The sequence below is a fragment of the Prosopis cineraria genome, unplaced genomic scaffold (assembly GCF_029017545.1).
Source record: "Prosopis cineraria cultivar Desert tree isolate PC_DT_omini unplaced genomic scaffold, ASM2901754v1 PC3, whole genome shotgun sequence".
NCBI classification, from domain to species: Eukaryota; Viridiplantae; Streptophyta; class Magnoliopsida; order Fabales; family Fabaceae; genus Prosopis; species Prosopis cineraria.
The window spans coordinates 4,086,098-4,105,276 of record NW_026555334.1 but is presented as its reverse complement, the minus strand read 5'-3'; the positions used below and the strand labels follow the sequence as shown (position 1 = coordinate 4,105,276).

Here is a 19,179-nt window from a genome sequence, read left to right as displayed (position 1 = left end):
TCTTTTTATTTTTAAGATTTTATTTTCATCTATTTAATCATTAGTTGACTATTAAATCACGTATGTTAGACTAAAATATTCTGATTTAATTATATATTTTGTCCAAAAATTATTTAAATTACCAAAAAATTAATTTTTTATCATTTAAATGTATTTACTTTGTAACTTTTTTAAAACATTAAATATATAAATTAGCCAAAAAAATATTCAAAGATGTAGTATATGGACTCAATTAAGAGAAAGATAAAATAAAATAATTTTTAATAATTTGGGATAGTTAAACCATTATAAATAAACTCAAAAATTAAAGATATTAAAAGTCATGCTCGATTATAAATTTTTATATATTTAGATATTTTAAACTCATATTAAGGCAATAAGGTTAATGAAGGGAATGTAATATAATATTAATAAACTTGATTTTAAAAAAATTGAAGTGATGTGGTTTTAAAAAGTGGTGTGTAAGACCTACCATTAAAAATATGAGTGGGGTCAACATTTATAAAATTAAAACATTTAAACAAAATGTAAAAAATAATAAAATTTTTATATTTTGAGAAGTCATGTAGGATTTTACACTAAAAATTGATAGTGAATATAAGAATTTTTGTAAAATAATAGATGTTAAATATATAAATAATTTTTTTATATACTCTCTCTATTAAAAAATATAAGATATTTTTTGAAGGATTGAATATTAAAAAATATAATAAAATTTTAATCTTTTAATATGTAATCATTGTCATTTTTTTTAAAAATATTCATATTAAATAAAGCATTTTATACTTATTTTAAGATAAAACACCATTTTAAATAGGAGTAAATATAAAAAGTAGGATTAATTTGAAAACAAGTAATTACTTTATTAAAGTATGATTTAGTTAAAAATATTTTACATTTTTATTATTAACATAGGGAAATCAAAATAGCTTGTGTGAGCATGTATAAAATAAGTTTTTGTTTATATTTTTCAAATGTATGAGGAATAGAAATTAATTATTTTATTATTTATAAGTAAAAGTTGATTATGATTTGAACACCTATAAAAAAATATTGATGTAATTATATGCCTCAAGTTTGAGCAACAAAAATTATGGGCTACAAATTAATTATATAATATTAATGAATTTATTCTCCATTACACACCTAATTTTTTCTTAATTATCATTGTATTACTTGCAGATATGTGTTTGAAATATCATTTTAGTAAACTTACATTCATTACAAAATATAAGGTATTTTTTAAGGGTTATTTTTAAGAAATTAAATATTAAAAAATATAAAGTATTTTCAGTGTTTAAAAGTGTAATTATTGACCCTCTTTTTTTTCAAAAATGGCCATGATGAATAAATTATTTTATATTTATTTTAGTGTAAAATACCTAATTAAATAATAAATATGAAAATATGGTGTTATTTTAAAAATAAATAACTATTTTATTAAGGGTGAGATTTGAGTAAAAATATCTTATATTTCTTAAAAGATGGAGTATGTATTTAATTTTTTAAAAAAAAACTAAATAAATTAGTTTGTACGACTAATAAATTTGAAATATAAATAAAAATTTAAAATAATATATCAAAAATTATACTTGTCAGTTAATGATTATATGGGTGAAAATAAAAAAAATTAAAAGTAGAAGGCATATTCATATTTTGTAATTCTTAACTATTAATTTTAAGAATAATTTGTATATATTTTAAAATAAAAAATATTTATAATTAAGATAAAATAAAGGAAAAATAAAATATTTTATTTTAAGAATATTAAAATAATTTTTAATATTTATTTTTATTTTTATTCTCAAAAACTAAAATATTCCCCTACATTACACGAGACATAAATCTAGTTTTATTTAAAAATAGAATAAGGTTTTAATATTACTCTTATTTAATTAAAAAATTTAAAATTTATTACATTCTCTCATAATTAATGAATTTTAATAGAAATAATATTAAAAAATGTGGTTGATACTCCCTTCATTTTTTGTTATTAGATAAACTATCATTTTTTACTTTATTTTTTTAATAAACAAAATTATCTATTTAATAAGCATTTATTACACATTTCATCAATCATCCTTCATAATTTACATTAATGAGAAATAATTTATGTGTGCTTATATTGATTAATACAGGGCATTTTAATCCTTTTTTTTTTTACTTTAAGACATATTCCCTCCATTCTTTATTATAAGACATTTTCAACTGTTTCATACGTCTTAAGAAAAGTTAATTTTTTCTTAATATCATAAAAAAGTGATATGAACTTTTATTTTTACCTTTAACTTTAAATAGTAATACAACTACATTAAATATCTCACATTAGTCAAGAAGAAAACAGTTGAAAAAAGTAATTTAATTATTATAAAATGTCTTATATTTTGAATTAAAAATTACTTCTAAAATATGTCTTATAAATAGAATTGGAGGGAGTAATTATAATGGTTAACCTAATACATTTTTTCCTCTTATATATAAAAACAGAGGGAATATTTCATTAGGTGCATTACATTAAAGATAAAAAATTATTCTAGAAGATATTCTATAATAAATATCAGAATAATACTACCGCCTTAAAGTATAAAAGAAAATTTAAATTACTTTGTAAATTTAGTATATGAATATACTTCGAATTACTTTACTTTACGCATTTTATGGATTAATTAATGACATTTTAAATTATACATTATATTTATATTTATATTTATATTTATATTTATTTAATAGAGTGTTTCTATTAAAAATCTTATTAATCACCTCCATAGCTGAAAGCTTTTTCTCAAAAAAGAAATCTTATCTTATTAATTGTGTATTGAAAGACCCAAAATGTATTCCATTTTAAATATGATACTTCAAAAATATACTCCTCTAATTTTATTTATACCCAATCCTCTTGAAGTATTTTAATTACTTTACATGATATTGAAAAATAATTTGAACATTCTTTCACATACGTATGAGCCTTTCAAGCCTACTATTGCATTATTTTCACTTGATCTCCTATTGACCCTTGAATTGAAAATCATGTGATTTTTTTTTTTGAAATCCACATTAAACTCTAGCCTCTACAACTTGAAAAATTATGAACTACCTTTATTTTGAGATAAGTGATAAAAAATTTGTTAGTGGTGAACATTAGTTTGGTTGTCAATGGAGGTGTTGTTTTTGTAAATTCGAATGTAAGGAATGAAAATAAAATTTAGAATACTACTAATTGTGCTCCTAAAAAAATATAAAAAAAAAGAGATATATATATATGGAAAAAAATGCAATGAAAAAAAAAAGAGTTTCAATATCAATAAATTTAGAGCATGAGGAATGGTGTTTGAAATAAGTTTGGGGCAAGGTATTTAGCTAATAAGGATGGAATGGTTTATTTTTCATTGTCATTTATCTTAAGTTCTTAGAATTTCATTTACCCTTTTCTTTCAATTAACTCAAAACCTTTGGCCATGTTATAAGCTTACAAAGTCCTATTAATTTTGAATTATGTGAAGTAATCTTTTTTGTGGAGAGAGAGGAAGGGTTTAGGTATATGAAGTCTTGATATTGAATTTGTTTCATGCATGTTGAGTTGCTACATTTTTGACTTAATAGTTGTCGGGGAATCATTTTCTAGTCTCACACACATACATTTCTAAATTGTTAAAAAGCATGATCTTAATTTGTGAATCGGGCATTCTTTTATATTCCACTGCTACCCGCTTTGATATACATCTTGAACAACTAGTGAGAATATTTTTATACATGCTTAGTGGATAAATAATTGATCAATCTAACTGTTTTACTACTTGTTTTATTCGAGGATGAGTAAAAGTTTAAATTTGGGATGTGTTAACATCTATAATTTCATATCATTTCATCATATTTTTCTTAGATTTTAATATATTTTGGTTTAATTGTATATATTTTGGATTGCCCAAATTAAAAAAATGTGCATTTCATTTTGAGTTTGCATACTTGGCTTTAATTTGATTTTTTTTAGCCTAATTTGTATGATTTTCGTTTAAGATTTGATTAGATGCATTTCTAAACTTTTGTTGATGCTTTTGAAAGGCTTTTGGATAAAGAAATCAAGTGCAAAAAGGATAAATTTTGTTAATTGTAAAAACAGTTGAAACTATTAAAGTCATCAAAAAGTTGCAACTTTAGTTTGTGACTTTTGCCGTTGTTAGAAAAATGTTGCATTTTACTAATCTTAAATTGGTTGGGTATGACATATTTATGCTAAGAGCTCGACCCAGAATGCATTCTACTCACTTTTAGACACATATAAAGCTTGATTGTGCTATAGTTTGGGCATTGGAAGAGTTAAGATCAAGAAATTGAAGCTTTTGAGACATTCGGAGCTCATTTTCTTCGGTTTTTCTATTCCTCTTCCCTTTCCTTTTTTGTAATCTAAAATGGGTCTAATTATTTTGTATATTTGTAGCTTGTGGATGATTATAAGTAATTAAACTCTTTGTTCTAGGATTATTTAGAACTCTTGTATGGATAACACTAAGTTCTCCTCTCTTCTTGTGATTAATGATATATGTGTGTTTATTTTACTCTTTTCTCAATACTTCTAAATGATTGGTTACCATTTAGATGTTGGGTTCACTTGATTGATGCTTGAGAGGGCTATAGTTGAGTATAGAACTTGGATAAGGTAGTGCAAGAACTTGATATTTACATGTTGAACGGATAGTTTTCCTAGTAAGATAGAGATATATTTGTTAGCCTTGTATAGCCATAGGGCTGGTGTTTAAAATTGAGTTTTATTAATTGTAATAAGAAATTGGGCAATTAATTTAACTAAGCATTTGTTCATGACTTGAGAGAGCTTGTCCAAGTATTTTTAAAACTCTAGGTTAGCACTTATCTTCATTAAAAGCATTTATGAGAAGAGGTAATTTTTGTGTTATAAAATACAAGGGAGATAAATAATCTTAGGTTTCAATTTGTGTTTAAAGTGTGTGAATTAATTGCTTTTCTTTTCTTTTTTTTTTCTAGTATTAGTTTAGTTTGCAAAATCAACTTTTTCCTAATTATATTTGGCTCAACTTAGTTAAACTCACTTAGTCTTTTGCTCGATGATCATCATTTTTAAATAAATTATTAAGGGAATGATACTTACTCATCTTATATTACTTGCTACGATCCGTACACTTATGATAAGCAATAGTCATAATCAATGAGAATTTGATCTAGATCCTCATTCTCAACAAAAACTTGATAGTTGTTAATGCCAACAAAATCAAGAACCAATTTAAAAACTCTAAGGGGAAATGATTCACTATATGCTTATTAGACAAATTGGTCCCATAGACTTAGCTTGCACAACTGCATCTTTCAACCCACTTTATCAGATGATAAGGTCTCCTATTAAATTTTAAAAAGTTAGTAAAATGTGCTTAAATTTAATGAATTCATGACAATTAATTAATTTTATTACTAGATCTTGAGGCATTCTAGCAAGTCTCTTTAGCCATAAGGTAAAAGTGCCCTTAGCATCTCTTACTGTCCTGATCTCATCAGTGGGGAACCGGACATGAGCATTGTCAATTTTGACCTCTTTAATGGTGACCTTGACAACATCTTCAGCTTTCTAGAAGTGACATTTTGACCTCTCATAGATGCGACTATGTGCTATTAAGTGTTTGTTTAGATCCTCCACATACAAAAAGCATAGCTTAAGATCAGGAGATAAGACATCATCTGAAGGAAGTGGAACGATGTTACTCTCTTCAGTGCTTTAATGACAAGTAGGAGAGTGGGTATGTGGGGCACTTGACCCTTTCTATGAGCTCATCATTATTAACATTTCCTCCTTCATCTTTTACAATTTAGCTTCAAAGGTAACCTCAGCCTCTACCCTTATCTCTGCTCTTGATTAAGCTAACATCGTAGTCATCTCCTCCCTTGTCACTCATCTCCTCCCTTGTCACAAGTCTTAAAGGATGGCGTTGACGAGGTTATCCAAATACATATCTTATGCTCACCCATGATCCAACTCCCCTAACACGTCCAAGATGCTCTTGCTTCCCTATAGCAACGATTAGGATGTCATTCCTTTCCTCTAGAATAAATGATCCATCGGATTGTTTTTATTTAAGCTCATTCTGCAGAATACAAATAACAAATAATTAGTAATGTTTTATGTTTAAAAAAATACACAAAGGGTAATTGCTATACTTATAATTTTAGTAGCAACATCATGAGCATACTCGCTTGAAAAGGACCTGTCCCTTTTTTAGTGAGCGTGGACCCATCTCCCATTATGACGTACTAGAGATAGTGAAGATAACAAAATAGAAGGATCAGATTTAGCTTCTTCTTCTCTCTTCATTCTCTTGGCTTTCATCAAGACTTTATTGGCCAAAGCATAACCCTTACAAGACATTATTTGAGGACAATTATTTATCATCCCAATCTCTTGTGCCCTTCTCTTTCTTTCTTGTGAATTAAAATTACAAAACACATTTAACTTAAATGAACCAAAAGAAAATAAATTAAAATAAACCTACTCACTAAAGCCTCTGGTGTAGTCTGAAGTCTAAATAATTCTTCAAAAGTAGCTACATCCAAAAATGTATATTGGATGCAAGGATTAGGCCAAAGCTATCCTTTTGGCACCTTGACATGCACATACCTACGAGCTAGTGATGTCTTGAAACTCCTCCAACGCTCACAAGCCTAAATCATCAACCTATGTTTAAAGTCTACACTGAGAGGGACTTTGTAAGTGACCTACAATACATGTCATGATAATTGTTAGTGACATAGTAGCAATGATTAATCTAACAAACTTAACTCCACAGGTTCAATGTGAAAGGATATAATAAAGAATAATTCTAAGAGACATTTCAACAAACACCCTATATATGTAACTCAAACACAATGAGCTAAAGCCAATATCAAGCTCTGTTTTTTTTCAATTTAAAACCAGTATTAAGCTCACAGTCACATAATCAAATTCAAGGATAGAAGCTTGTGAAAATTAATCAGCTAATCGAAGATCAAAGCTACAAATAAAATGAAGCTCAAATATTGGAATTTTAGATGCTTCATAAGAATTAAATAAAATAGTTGGGTTAAAGCATGACCTAACATGAAAGAATGAAGCAAGAGAAACAAAGTAAAAAGCTCTATGAAGGTGATGAGGCTCAGTGATTGTGCGAAACCTAGATTGAACCTACGAAAGAAGAACACAAACCCAATAGATGAACAAATCATGAAAGAACAAGAATTTTACGACACAAGAATAGTATTTAGAGTTTAAATTTGATCTCTAGGTTTCAAGATTTCAACTCTGATTATAGGTGATTCAGGGTTTTAGGGTTTGTATTTCAAGGCTTTGCACGATGAAAGAATGATGGAGACTCTATTTTAGAAATGACAGAATAATATCTAAACTAGTTGTTAATTAAAACTGGTTTAGATATGTTAAAAAATTATTTTTTAACTTATCTAAATTGGTTGGTAAATATAATCGGCTTAGATATGCCAATTTTTTTCCAAAAATTATAATGTATATCTAAATTGGTTACTCATAATAACCTGTTTATATGTTATTTTATAATAAAAAAATTTAAAATTTAATTAATATCTAAACTAGTTATAACCTGTAACTGGTTTAGATATCACTTCAACCTTTTACTTATTCACAATAATACCATCGCCTCCCTTTTCTAAACTGTTTGTGCATGACTTAATTTAGATTCATGGGTTTATAAAACATATTTTGTTATAATGAGAGTGAATAAATATTAGGATCAAGCTTGTATTCCAAAAGGAGTTACACTATTCCTAGCCTAGGCGTCCAGCCCTTTCTTTATCCATGGCTATTTGTAGTTAGATATCCTTCTATGCTTTTTAAACCATTCCTAGCCGTTTCTAATGGCTCAAAACACATTTTTAAGGGCGCTCAAGCACTCATTAGGATACCCTAAAATTTAAGATGATGTAAAATTGTATTAGTTTTTATTGTTGATGAGGAACATTGCATCCAAAGAAAAACTAAGATCCCAAACATCTTACATGAATAATTGAAAGGTAAAAATACTATTTAATCCCATTTTCGAAAGGAAAATCAAGTTGCATTTGTAACATATTATCTCAATCCATCATCTCTTATAAAAAAGGACTGAGGGAGTATATGTATGTATTAGAGACAAATCCAAGGGGGGCATATGGAGGTGCTTCCCCATCTAATTTAGATAATTTAAAATTTTACTCCCGATACATGACATGCTAGATCCATCCTTAATATGCATATCTATACTCTTTTCTAGTTTTTTTTTATAAGACAGGAGTTGAGGAATTGTTAGTCTTTTCTTATAAGATATTTGATGGGGGTATTTATTATATTTTTCTAATGTTATCACTATTAAAAATTTAATTGTTAGTCTCTATCTTGAGTTTCTTATTGGTAGCTTCCTCTTCTTTCTCTTTCATTTCTAACCTTAATGTACAACTTAATTCCCTCAAATATAATTTAAAATGATTCATTTGCAGAGTCAGAGGATGTGCACATGTAACTCCCCCTCAAATCTTTTGATTCATTCTTCCTTAGTTAGAACTAAATGAGGCTCATAATGTGAGGGCTTTGAGTAAAGATCCTCTTACTGTGCGATAGACATTTTTGCACTTCATTATCTCAAACATTGCTCATTATTCTTAGACACTTTATGAAAGAAACCAATTGAAAATTTTGTTTCCAAAAATCCTCCCATGTCACAGGAGAAAACTATGTTTGCCTTCCTGACTATATGGAATGGATTCTGTGTATCTAGACTTAAGTATGCATAGTATTAATAATGCATTAAAATGACATACGCTCCTATGAAATAAAAGTAACAGTGTAACATTCAATTCATACCATATGAGCCAAAAAAGCATAATTGAGAAGGTTAGTAAATCCTTGCTTTATTATTGTGTCAGTCTCGGGAAGGGGAAAAAAATCCTTTTCATTTATATTCTTTTTCTTTTAATTTTGATATTATCATGTAAATATACCAGGATGTCTGCTTTTTCAAGTGTTAATAAACTAACCTAGCTACTAGCTAGCTAGCGGTTGTTTGAGGTTTTAATAGTTTAATAGTATAAAAAAGTAATATTCACGCGCGTCTAATGTTGCCGCCTTTCAGCATCGATGGTTCCTATAATTCTGAGATCCCAATTTGGCTTCAAAAGTCAAAACTCGTGCTTCAACCCATTTTTGGTCAAATATTATTTTGACCAAACGAGTGTAATATGCAAATTTACATCTAAACTCTAAAGTTTTTTATGCAAATACAATTACGGCCTTTTTGAATAATTGTCAAAGACACATTCAAATTAAATTTAAAATATACTTTTATTAAATTCAATAAATAATTAAATTTTTAAATGAATTTTTGTGAATGTAAACTAAATACCAAGCCTATATTTACTATTTTAAAATATTTTTTAACACAATTTTGTTTTGATGTTTTTCAAAACAGTATCATGTTGCCATAAATTAATAAAAAGTTAAGGAACAAAAATACCCTGTTAGTTTTTCGAAAGGAGCAGTAGGTATTCTTATCTTTTTATTAGAGTAATATTATCCTAAAATTTTTAAAAATAATTCTATCCTATTGATTGAGTTGACCATTTATTCTCTTTCATTTGTCACATGACAACACTTGGCATTTCTAAAAATTGAAAAAAAAAAGAAATAGATGGCCCCCATCGCTTTGGCTTATTTTCTCTCTCTCCCTTCTTCCCTTCTTTCTCTCTCCTCTCACCACCTCTCATAGGATCCAAGATTTTCGGGGTCGGCTTGTCTCCACTGACTTCTTTCTCCATTTCCTCTCCATTTCGTTAAAACACAACATTTCACTTATTGAAAAAAAAATATCTGGGCCATTCACTTTCTTCAGTTTTCCAAGTAAAAATTACCCATCATTACAACTTCATTTCAGGTTGCATATGTTTCTCTAACAGGGTGGGAAATTCCTCAATTTGCCTCCAAAACCAAGAACTTTACAAGTGCTGTGCGATCAAGAAGAGATAGTCGACGAGCGTGCTCATTGGTTTCATCACTTTGCTAATTATTTCTTCTTTGGCTCTATACACATGCACAGATGCTTCCCTAAGTTATATATGTCAATTATTTTAACTCTGTTTTTAATACTTCATTTAAATGGTGCTGGTTTTCATAGTTTGCTCTTAATATACATTACAAATTAAAAGACTGAAATAGTTAATTGCATATGCTTATACGAAGAATAGGATAAACTAAAAGCTGCATGACATCAATGGAAGAACAATGAGGGGAGAAAGATGAGAGACATACGTAAAGCATAAGACAGGGTTCATTAGAACCTCCGGGTAGTGTGAGTGGGATGTTTAAATTGAAGTCTTTTTGGTCAGGATTTAGTGACGCAATTCCAATGACAAGACTCTTGTTCTTAGGCCTCTGATTTAATCCTTGCATTACATGGTACATCAGTATCCAGTTAGATAAATAGGAAGAGTAGGAATCTATATATGTTGATTTTGTGTGGCTTGGAATGTACTACTCAAGTATGTGATATTCTTCTTTCTTATTATTTATATAAACTTCTGTTAAATTATTTTACAAGTTTTAGTGTAATATTTGTGCATAAGATTTATATTTACAATCAATTTAAATTGGGTGTCTACTTGTCTATTTTTCAGGCTTATATGATGGATATAAATTTGACTCCTAGACTTAATCTTGAATTTGACAATATAGAAGACTCATGGAAATTTTGGCAAGATTATAGAAGGAGAACAGGTTTTGGTGTTCGTAAAGAGAGATTTAATAAAAGTAAAAAGGATCAGTCATATTTAAGTTATCTATATGTTTGTCGTAAAGAGGGGGTGCGAAAACCCGACAAATGAGATAAATACACTAAGAATCCTAGACCTGAGACAAGATTAGGTTGCCAAGCTAGAATGAAAGTTGTACAAGTAAATGGAAAATACAAAATAAGTGAAGTTTTTCTTGATCATAATCATGACCTCCAGCCCCCTGAAGCTGTCCACATGTTTCCATCATTTCGTGAACTAACATCGGCTCAAGCTTTTAAATTAGAAACTGCTGAAAAAGCTGGGATTAATCAAAAGTCATCATTTAAGTTGACGAGTGAATATGTAGGAGGAAGAACCAATCTGGGATATACAAGAACTGATGTAAAGAATTATCTTAATTCAAAAAGACAACGAGCTATGTCATATGGTGAAGCTGGATGTTTTTTCGTTACTTTGAAGAACAATTGGTGGAAAATTCATCTTTTTTTCATGCTCATCAAATGGACTTAGAGGAGCAAGTTACAAATGTGTTCTAGGCAGATGCATGAATGTTAATTGACTATGCTTACTTTGGAGAAGTCATTTCACTTGATACAACTTATTGCACAAATCGAGATAATAGACCTCTTGCTATTTTCTCTGGCATTAACCATTATAGAGGAGGGGTAATATTTGGAGCCGCATTGTTATATGATGAGACCATTGAGTCTTTCAAATGGCTCTTTGAGATTTTTTTGCGGGCACACAAGAATGTAAGGCCACTAACTATTTTTACTAATCAGGATGCTGCAATGACACGTGCATTACAGGAAGTGATGCCAGAAGTAAAACATGCCTTGTGTACATGGCATATTTCAAGGAATGCAATGAAGCACCTTAATAACTCAACAAAGGATGGATCCCATATTATGTCTGATTTCAACCATTGCATGTATCATTGTTGGAATGAAACAGAGTTTGAGGAAGCTTGGCAAGAATTATTATCAAGACATAGAATGGAAGAAAATGCTTGGTTGATATCTATGTACCAAATAAAGGAGAAATGGGCAGCATGTTATATTAAGGGGTCAATGACGCTTGGTATGAGAAGCATTCAAATTAGTAAAAGTATCAATTATTGTGTAAAAAGTTGCACACATCCAAAAAATGATCTTAATCAATTCTTTCAAAAATTTGAACAAGCTATAGAGGATAAGCGTTACACGGAGTTAGAACGTGAATTTGATACACGTGATAAGTTGCCAAGGTTGATATTGCAGAATTCATGTATGCTTCGTCAGCTTTCTGAAGTCTACACTCGACCAATTTTTGATTTGTTCCAGTTCCAATATGATTTACGTGATGCTACATGTATAAAAGAGAGAAAACAAAGGAAGACAAATGAAGATGAAGAGAATTGTGCCACCTTGTTTGATTATGTCATCACCATGGTTAATAAGAGAGGAGTGTATAGTTTGACATTTGATCCGTTAACTGAGACAATTACTTACAGTTGTAAAAAGTTTGAACGAGTGGGCATATTATGTTGTCATGCATTAAGAGTCTTGTATGATCGTGATGTCAAGTTACTTCCAGAAAAATATATAACAAAGAGGTGGACAAGAGAAGCACGAAGTGGTGTAGTGTATGATTTGAAGGGAAAGCAGATTAAAGCCAATCCCAAACTAGAAACGTCAAGACGATATAGGCAATTATGCCCTATGGTTGTTAAGTTAGCCAGTGATGCATCAGAAAGTCTTGAAGCATTCTCTCTAGTTCATGAAGGCATATTGGAACTTACTAAGAGAGTGAATGAGCTTCGCATAAAGCAAAAAGATAATGATGGTGATGGGGATGGTGAAAGGAATCATAAGAGTATCTATGTTGATGGAGGTAATGGTGGTGATAGTAAAGTAATTGGCTTTAAAAAGAGAGATGGTAGAAAAAGCAAAAAACGACTTAGAAGTTGTGTGGAGAAATCAAGTCAGAAAAGACAAAGAATTCAAGCCTAAAAACAATCTTTACAAGCTTCTAAAAAATCTTCATCATTAGTCATTGCCTCTAAAAAAGATTCAAATGTATGCATTTTATTAATTTTTTTCTTTCGTTCTATGTTTTTTTTGCCTAAGATGCTTGACAAGTAATCATTATTTCTTTTCCAACTACAGCAAGGTCAAGTACATCATGATCCAATGATGTTAGATATGCTTGAAGAAGATACCTCATCGATTAAAGTACAACATGATCATATGTTGTTAGATACACCTGAACCAAGTTAAATGACTTTTACCAATGTATTGATGGTAATCATATATTCCAAACTATTTTGTTAATATGTAACATGTAATATTAAATCATTTTGTCTCTTTTCTTGAATATAGGCACCCCTTGATTGTGACATGACATCACTTGAAGCACTTCAAATCAGCCAAGCATTTACAAATGGTAAGTCATTAAATTTCAAGGAAAAACTGAGTCACTTTTATTTAAATCAATATAACTTTTTACACTTTATAATACAATACAATATCTATTTATACTGTTGAGGTAAATACAAGTTCAGATATGAATGTAGATCATGCTAAATGAAGTCATCCAATTCAACTCTTTTCATTCCAGTTGCTTCATTTGAACTACTTTTGTCACAGGTTCTGCTTGATATACTTGAGGTAATTGTGTAGTATTTACTATACTTGAGTTCTCTTTTTGGTCATGGTGGCTCTTGAGATGATTGTATAGCATTCACTCTTCTTGTGCTACTCTCTTGTTGGTCATGGTAGCTTTTGGGATGATTGTATAGCATTTATATTCTTGAATTGCTCTCTTTTTGATAACAGTAGCTCTTGGGATGATTATGTAAATGATTTTAGTTGCCACTTTCTGTTTGGCCTGCAATTATAAAGTTGACAGTGTAAAGTTATCATCACTGTCTATCAAAATGTATTAATGCAAATGTGCAAATATAAAATCTTGAATAATCTCTATTTATGCATTTCCTCTATCTAACTTTATGCCTTAGTTGTTATTTGCTAGAATGAAGATCATGATTACAATCATCAATTCTTGAACTGGTGATTACAACTTTTTTAATAAAAATGGATACTATTAATAATCAAAATTTACAAGAAGAAATGTAAAAGTTCATATGCACAATGATATAACATGCATTCAGAAAGAGCATTGCAAACTCATCATCATGGTACTAACAGTATCAATAAGATTATCATAAGCCTCAGCCATCTTTGTCCAACTCTATAATTCAAGAAGCATAGTAATGCTAGAAAAAAAAACATTACAATGAAATAAATTAGCACTGTCTGCCATCAAATTAATATCCCAAAGAAAAGAAAGCCTTGGTTTTCACAGTCAATGTAGTTATTAAGCATAAATCTTGCATAAGATACCATAATATAATCAACCATAATCACAACTATGGATATATCTCATGCTGGTTAACCAATGAGATGTCAGACAAGGATATATTGTTTTGGCTTTCACATCACTAGACATAAAGGGTAAAGCAAGACTCACTTGAGTAGGTTAAGCAACCTTAGAATTGAATGGTGTGCATTTGGTTCTAAAAATATCAGCCCATCATAAAGGAGATAATCAGATGATATATACATAATGTTGCCAAGAGTTATTATAACCCAAAAAGAAAAAAAAAATTGTTTTGAGAAAGCCTACCCTAAGTAAGAGAGGAATGTGTAATGTTTGGGACATCATAAATATTCATAATATTATCAATCTGTGGAGACCATAAAAAAACTCTAAAATCAATAACTTCATTTTGAGGTAAAGATAAGATCAATATCTAAAAAAATGAATCCTACTTGAAAAATGGTAAAACTCCGAGCACCAAGCTAATTTCACCAACAACTTATCAAAACATGAAAAAACTGTGAGAAATAGTCCTTCATACTCTCCAAAAGAGGCTGTCACATTCAGTATCAAAATATTGCACTTACTATAGACATAATTGCCAAACTAAAGAATGCATTTTAAAAGCACAAAAAACTCTACACCAGTTCTTCTAACAAGAAAAATGAGTATAAGGAATTAAAATATATCATTGCAGTCTGATGAAAGAATTGAAGAGGCAATGAGAATTTTTGACAAACAAGATTGAGTCATCTTCTAATCCTTTTCCAATCTACATATATGCACCAATTTTGAAGAGCAAGTAAAAAGGTCTGTACATGCGCATAGAAGTTTTATTTTGTAGTCACCTAGTTTATTTCACTGCACAAATCTCAAAACCAATAGCCTTTATTCAACTATCAACAATGAATAAACATTGATATTTTATTCTATACATAATGTCCTCAAATCCCACCAGATCACAAAATCCCAAAAAAGACAAAGCCCTTTTTTTACTTTTTAATTTTGTTTTCTACCCTTAACAACTCTCATCAGCCAACAATGCCTACCTCAAGTTTAATCTATCGGATATCATGTATGGTGGAGGAGATTTTCCAATAAAGAGGGCAGCCCATAGAGAAGAAAAGAAGAAAGAATAGAACAATCAAGACAACACGGAAAGCAATCCTCGATGTAGATGACATCATGAAATTGTTCTGTTTCAGTCTCTTGTTCTTGTTCGACTTAGCTTCAAAAAAACCTGCAACCTGATTACCTAAAATGAGAGCAAATGGAGAAAGAATTCGATGGAGACAAGCTTGCGATCTACAACTAAGTTCGACTTGGAAAACTGAAGAAGCAAACGGCTCAGATTTTTTTTTCCAATAAGTGAAACATTACGTTTTAATGAAATGGAGAGGAAATGGAGAAAGAAGTCAGTGGAGACAAGCCGACCCCCGGCTTCTTTCTCTCTCCTCTCACCACCTCTCATAGGATCCAAGATTTTCCATTGTATACCAAACACCAGCTTGATCAGCCAAATGCATCACATGGATAAATGGAACAACCTCAAATGGCTTGATGAAAAACACTATGAGGAAATGGAAATCATAAGAAGTCAAAAGATTGAATTACAATTAAATCAAATGTAAAATTTGAAGGGAAAGACAAAAAAAGGATTTTTCACTTTGTGAGCATAGTGAGTGGCTAGACCCAACCTAAAAGGGGTCAAAGAAATTAGCTCAGGTGAGGCAAGGCCATAACCTAGAGGTGGAATGTTCATCCATGGATGAAGAATTGATCCGTTATTGCATTAATGATTATGGCTGTTCACATTCTCACATTCTTGTATTGCTTAACGCCTCAAAAGCTCATTGCCTCTTGAGTATCAACTCTCATTGCCATATCTTAGCCTCAGATGTTTAGATTTTTAATTTACGTCTACTCTCCTTTCACTCAAAACCTTCTTCTTATTATGTCTAAACCCCACTCTCAAGCCTCTTTGAATCTCCATTGGTTCTGCTAAGTAGAAGTTGAAGAGATAGGAGATAGAGAGGCCACCTATTTCTGTTTTTCCTTTTAATTTTTATAAAATGCCAGGTATCGCCACGTGGCAAATAAAATGGAATAAATAGTCAACAAACAATTAACCCTAACAGTAGGGTAAAATTACACTATTTTTAAAAGTTTTGGCCCTCAGGGCAACATTACTCTAAGTAAAAAGCAAGGGTACCTACTGTTCCTTTTAAAAAAATTTCAAGGCATTTTTGTCAAGCGCATTCCATGTTTATCAACATTGATGAGCAGGTGTGCTCATCACTTTTAGGACTCATCTGAGCTCTTAATTTTATCTTCAGTTGATCTCTACCATCCATTTTAAATTTTATTATATAATACTGTTTAATATTATATTATAAAAATAAAAAATTATAAAAGAATATGAAAATTTTAACATTAAATCTATACTGTCTAAAGTATATTTAGATAGTTAATTTATAAACATTATAAAAATTTTAATATTAAACTAAATTATCCAAATTATATCTATGCTATCCAAAGTATATCTAGATAGTTAATTTATAGAAGTATAAAAAATTTTAATATTAAATTAGATAGTTCAAATTAAATCTATACTGACCAGATTGATTATAAATAAATTTATTATAAAAATTTATAATTTTTATTTTGATGATTATAAAACTAAAATAAAAATTTTTAAATTTGAATAGTCCAAACCTCATCAATTGAAATGAGTAACGTGAGACTCATCTCCAATTGAGCTCAGAAGACATTTCATATTTTTGTTTAATAATATAATGTTAAAAATATAAATTTAAAATAAATGGTAGAGATTGCATGATGATAAAATTAAAGATTATGGTGAACCTTTAGGCAATGTTTGCCACAAAGCATTAAGAGGGTGGGATTGGGATCGGTATTAGGCAATCCCACCTTTTCATGTTTGGTATGGGATAATAGAAAATTTAATCCCAATCCCAATTCTTCTAAAGTGGGATTACTCAATATCACCTACCCCCTGGTATTAGAAAATCAATCCTGCGATTGATTATTTTTTTAGCCAAAATGCCCTCCACCCCATACCTCTCTTGTCTCTCCCTCTAGCCCTCTAGCATTTACCCCACCTCACAACTCCAACGAGGGTGCCGACAACAGCCACACACAAGCACAACATCGACGGCAGCCACACATAGACATAATGGCGAGTGAATGATGTCTCTTAGTTCTCATCTCACTCTATCGATCTCCATCACTTTATCGATCTACATCACCAGTGAATAAGTGGCCTTCATCCATCAAAAACCAAAAAGCCATTTGCATCGCCGATCATTAGTAAGTATATCTTTATCACTCCATTGATCTACATGAAAACTAGAAAAGGAACAGCAAGAAGACGAAGAAGAAGATTGAGCATGGTAGGGAGAGCACAGGGAATGGCCTTGTGCGTCGCCGTGCTCTTTGGTGGAGATGCAGCATAATCATAGATGCACTGTTGTGCTCTTTGGGGGAGAAGGAGAGTAATTTGTAGACATACCACTATGCTCTCTAGGGAGGAGGGTAATGTGTTAGCTAGGTTATAATTTTTCCTTTTTATTATTTTAAGGATATTATAGTCTTTTTATGATTTATATTTAATTATAAAATAAAATGTAGATAAGTATTCTTTATAAATATTACTCTATATTAAACATAATTTAAAGCCTCATTCTGAATTTCAATTTTAATTTTAATCCCAGTTTTAATTCCTTTAAATTGAATTTGCTTACTAAACAGAGCCTTGAGATGAGGAGCACGGAATGCAACTACGCATTTTTCCCCCTTCACCCATTAATAAAAGTGATTAATGCCTAAAATTTATTAGGTGGGCCCCTTGATGAAGTCATGTGACGTGCTTGTCTTTTATATTTTTATTTTCTTCTCCCACTGACATTTCAACCATACCCCACGTCATCTTGGTCTCCTTCCTTGATCAATTAAGCCGTCTGTTGCTGCCTTTTTCTTCAGGACTACGGAGTTGCGTATTCGCCCATAAATTAAATAGAATGTGTAATTATTGAAATAATTGTTGAAGACTGATGAATATACAATCATAATAATTTATATGTTATTTTATATCTTTATAAATCTAGCAACTTTTGTTTGCCCATACTTTTCTATATTATATAGATTTGTATGTAATTATTAAGCATGAAAGGGGTTCAAAAATTCAATTTTTTTTTTATAAAAGCTAAAATCATTTACTTTGGCTTTTTAACTCCATATTATAGGGTGGATTTTAAAGGATATGAAAGGATTGTCTTATTCAACACTCCAATTATAAAATCCCTTTTCTCCTATTCACACCTCAAAATGCACCGTTTTTTATTGAGAGAGAGGCACTTTCACATCTTCTTAAGCTGAAACGGTCAGGGAGAGGAAAGGAAACTTCAATGTCAGGTACTTGGGCGTAAACCGTAACACATAAACCCAAGTTGCACAATGAACATGCAATAAAAGAAGAATCACCATAACCTAAGAATACTCGCCCATAATGAATTTGAATTCCCCCACAAATAAAACAAGTAAGTGCGTTGTGCTTCCTAATTTCGCACTTCGAGCAAATCCTAACTAAATTTCCCTGAATGATACTCATAATCTTCATACCAGTTAAAATCTATATGCAAGAAACCCATTTTAAGAGCAAGCAAATTCATCAACTAGAACAAGCAGTGGTGGAGGGGGGACCAACAATGGCAGTGGTGCAATCAATTTTTAAAATTTTTCTTTTATATTATATAAGTGTTACATGTTTTTGACCTTCTTTAAATTTATGAAAACTTTATAATATATATATATTTTTAATCTTGGTCCTCCTTTATTCTTAAATCTTAGCTCCACCCTTGAACAAGCACAAAGGCTCATTTTGAGAAAATTTGCAAGAAACCCATTTTAAGCTTTTAGAAATTAAGCAAATAATGCATTTGGAAGTCGGAAGAAAGTTGTCTGCTGGCAGGATTAAAGATTAAAAAAAAAATCCTGCCCTCGTGAGGGCAA

The 19,179-nt window shown here is 30.1% G+C and overlaps 1 protein-coding gene across 1 annotated transcript; it reads left to right on the top strand.

Annotated features, from left to right (window-relative positions):
* The first annotated feature begins 11,336 nt into the window (after positions 1-11,336).
* On the top strand, positions 11,337-12,779 carry LOC129304553 (protein FAR-RED IMPAIRED RESPONSE 1-like). The gene has a single exon (XM_054944239.1). The coding sequence runs from the start codon at positions 11,337-11,339 to the stop codon at positions 12,777-12,779; it is 1,443 nt and encodes a 480-aa protein (XP_054800214.1).
* Positions 12,780-19,179: the final 6,400 nt, after the last annotated feature.

Excerpts from the sequence above, each read along its gene's own strand:
- LOC129304553 (XM_054944239.1), top strand. The coding sequence starts at position 11,337 with ATGTTAATTGACTATGCTTACTTTGGAGAAGTCATTTCACTTGATACA.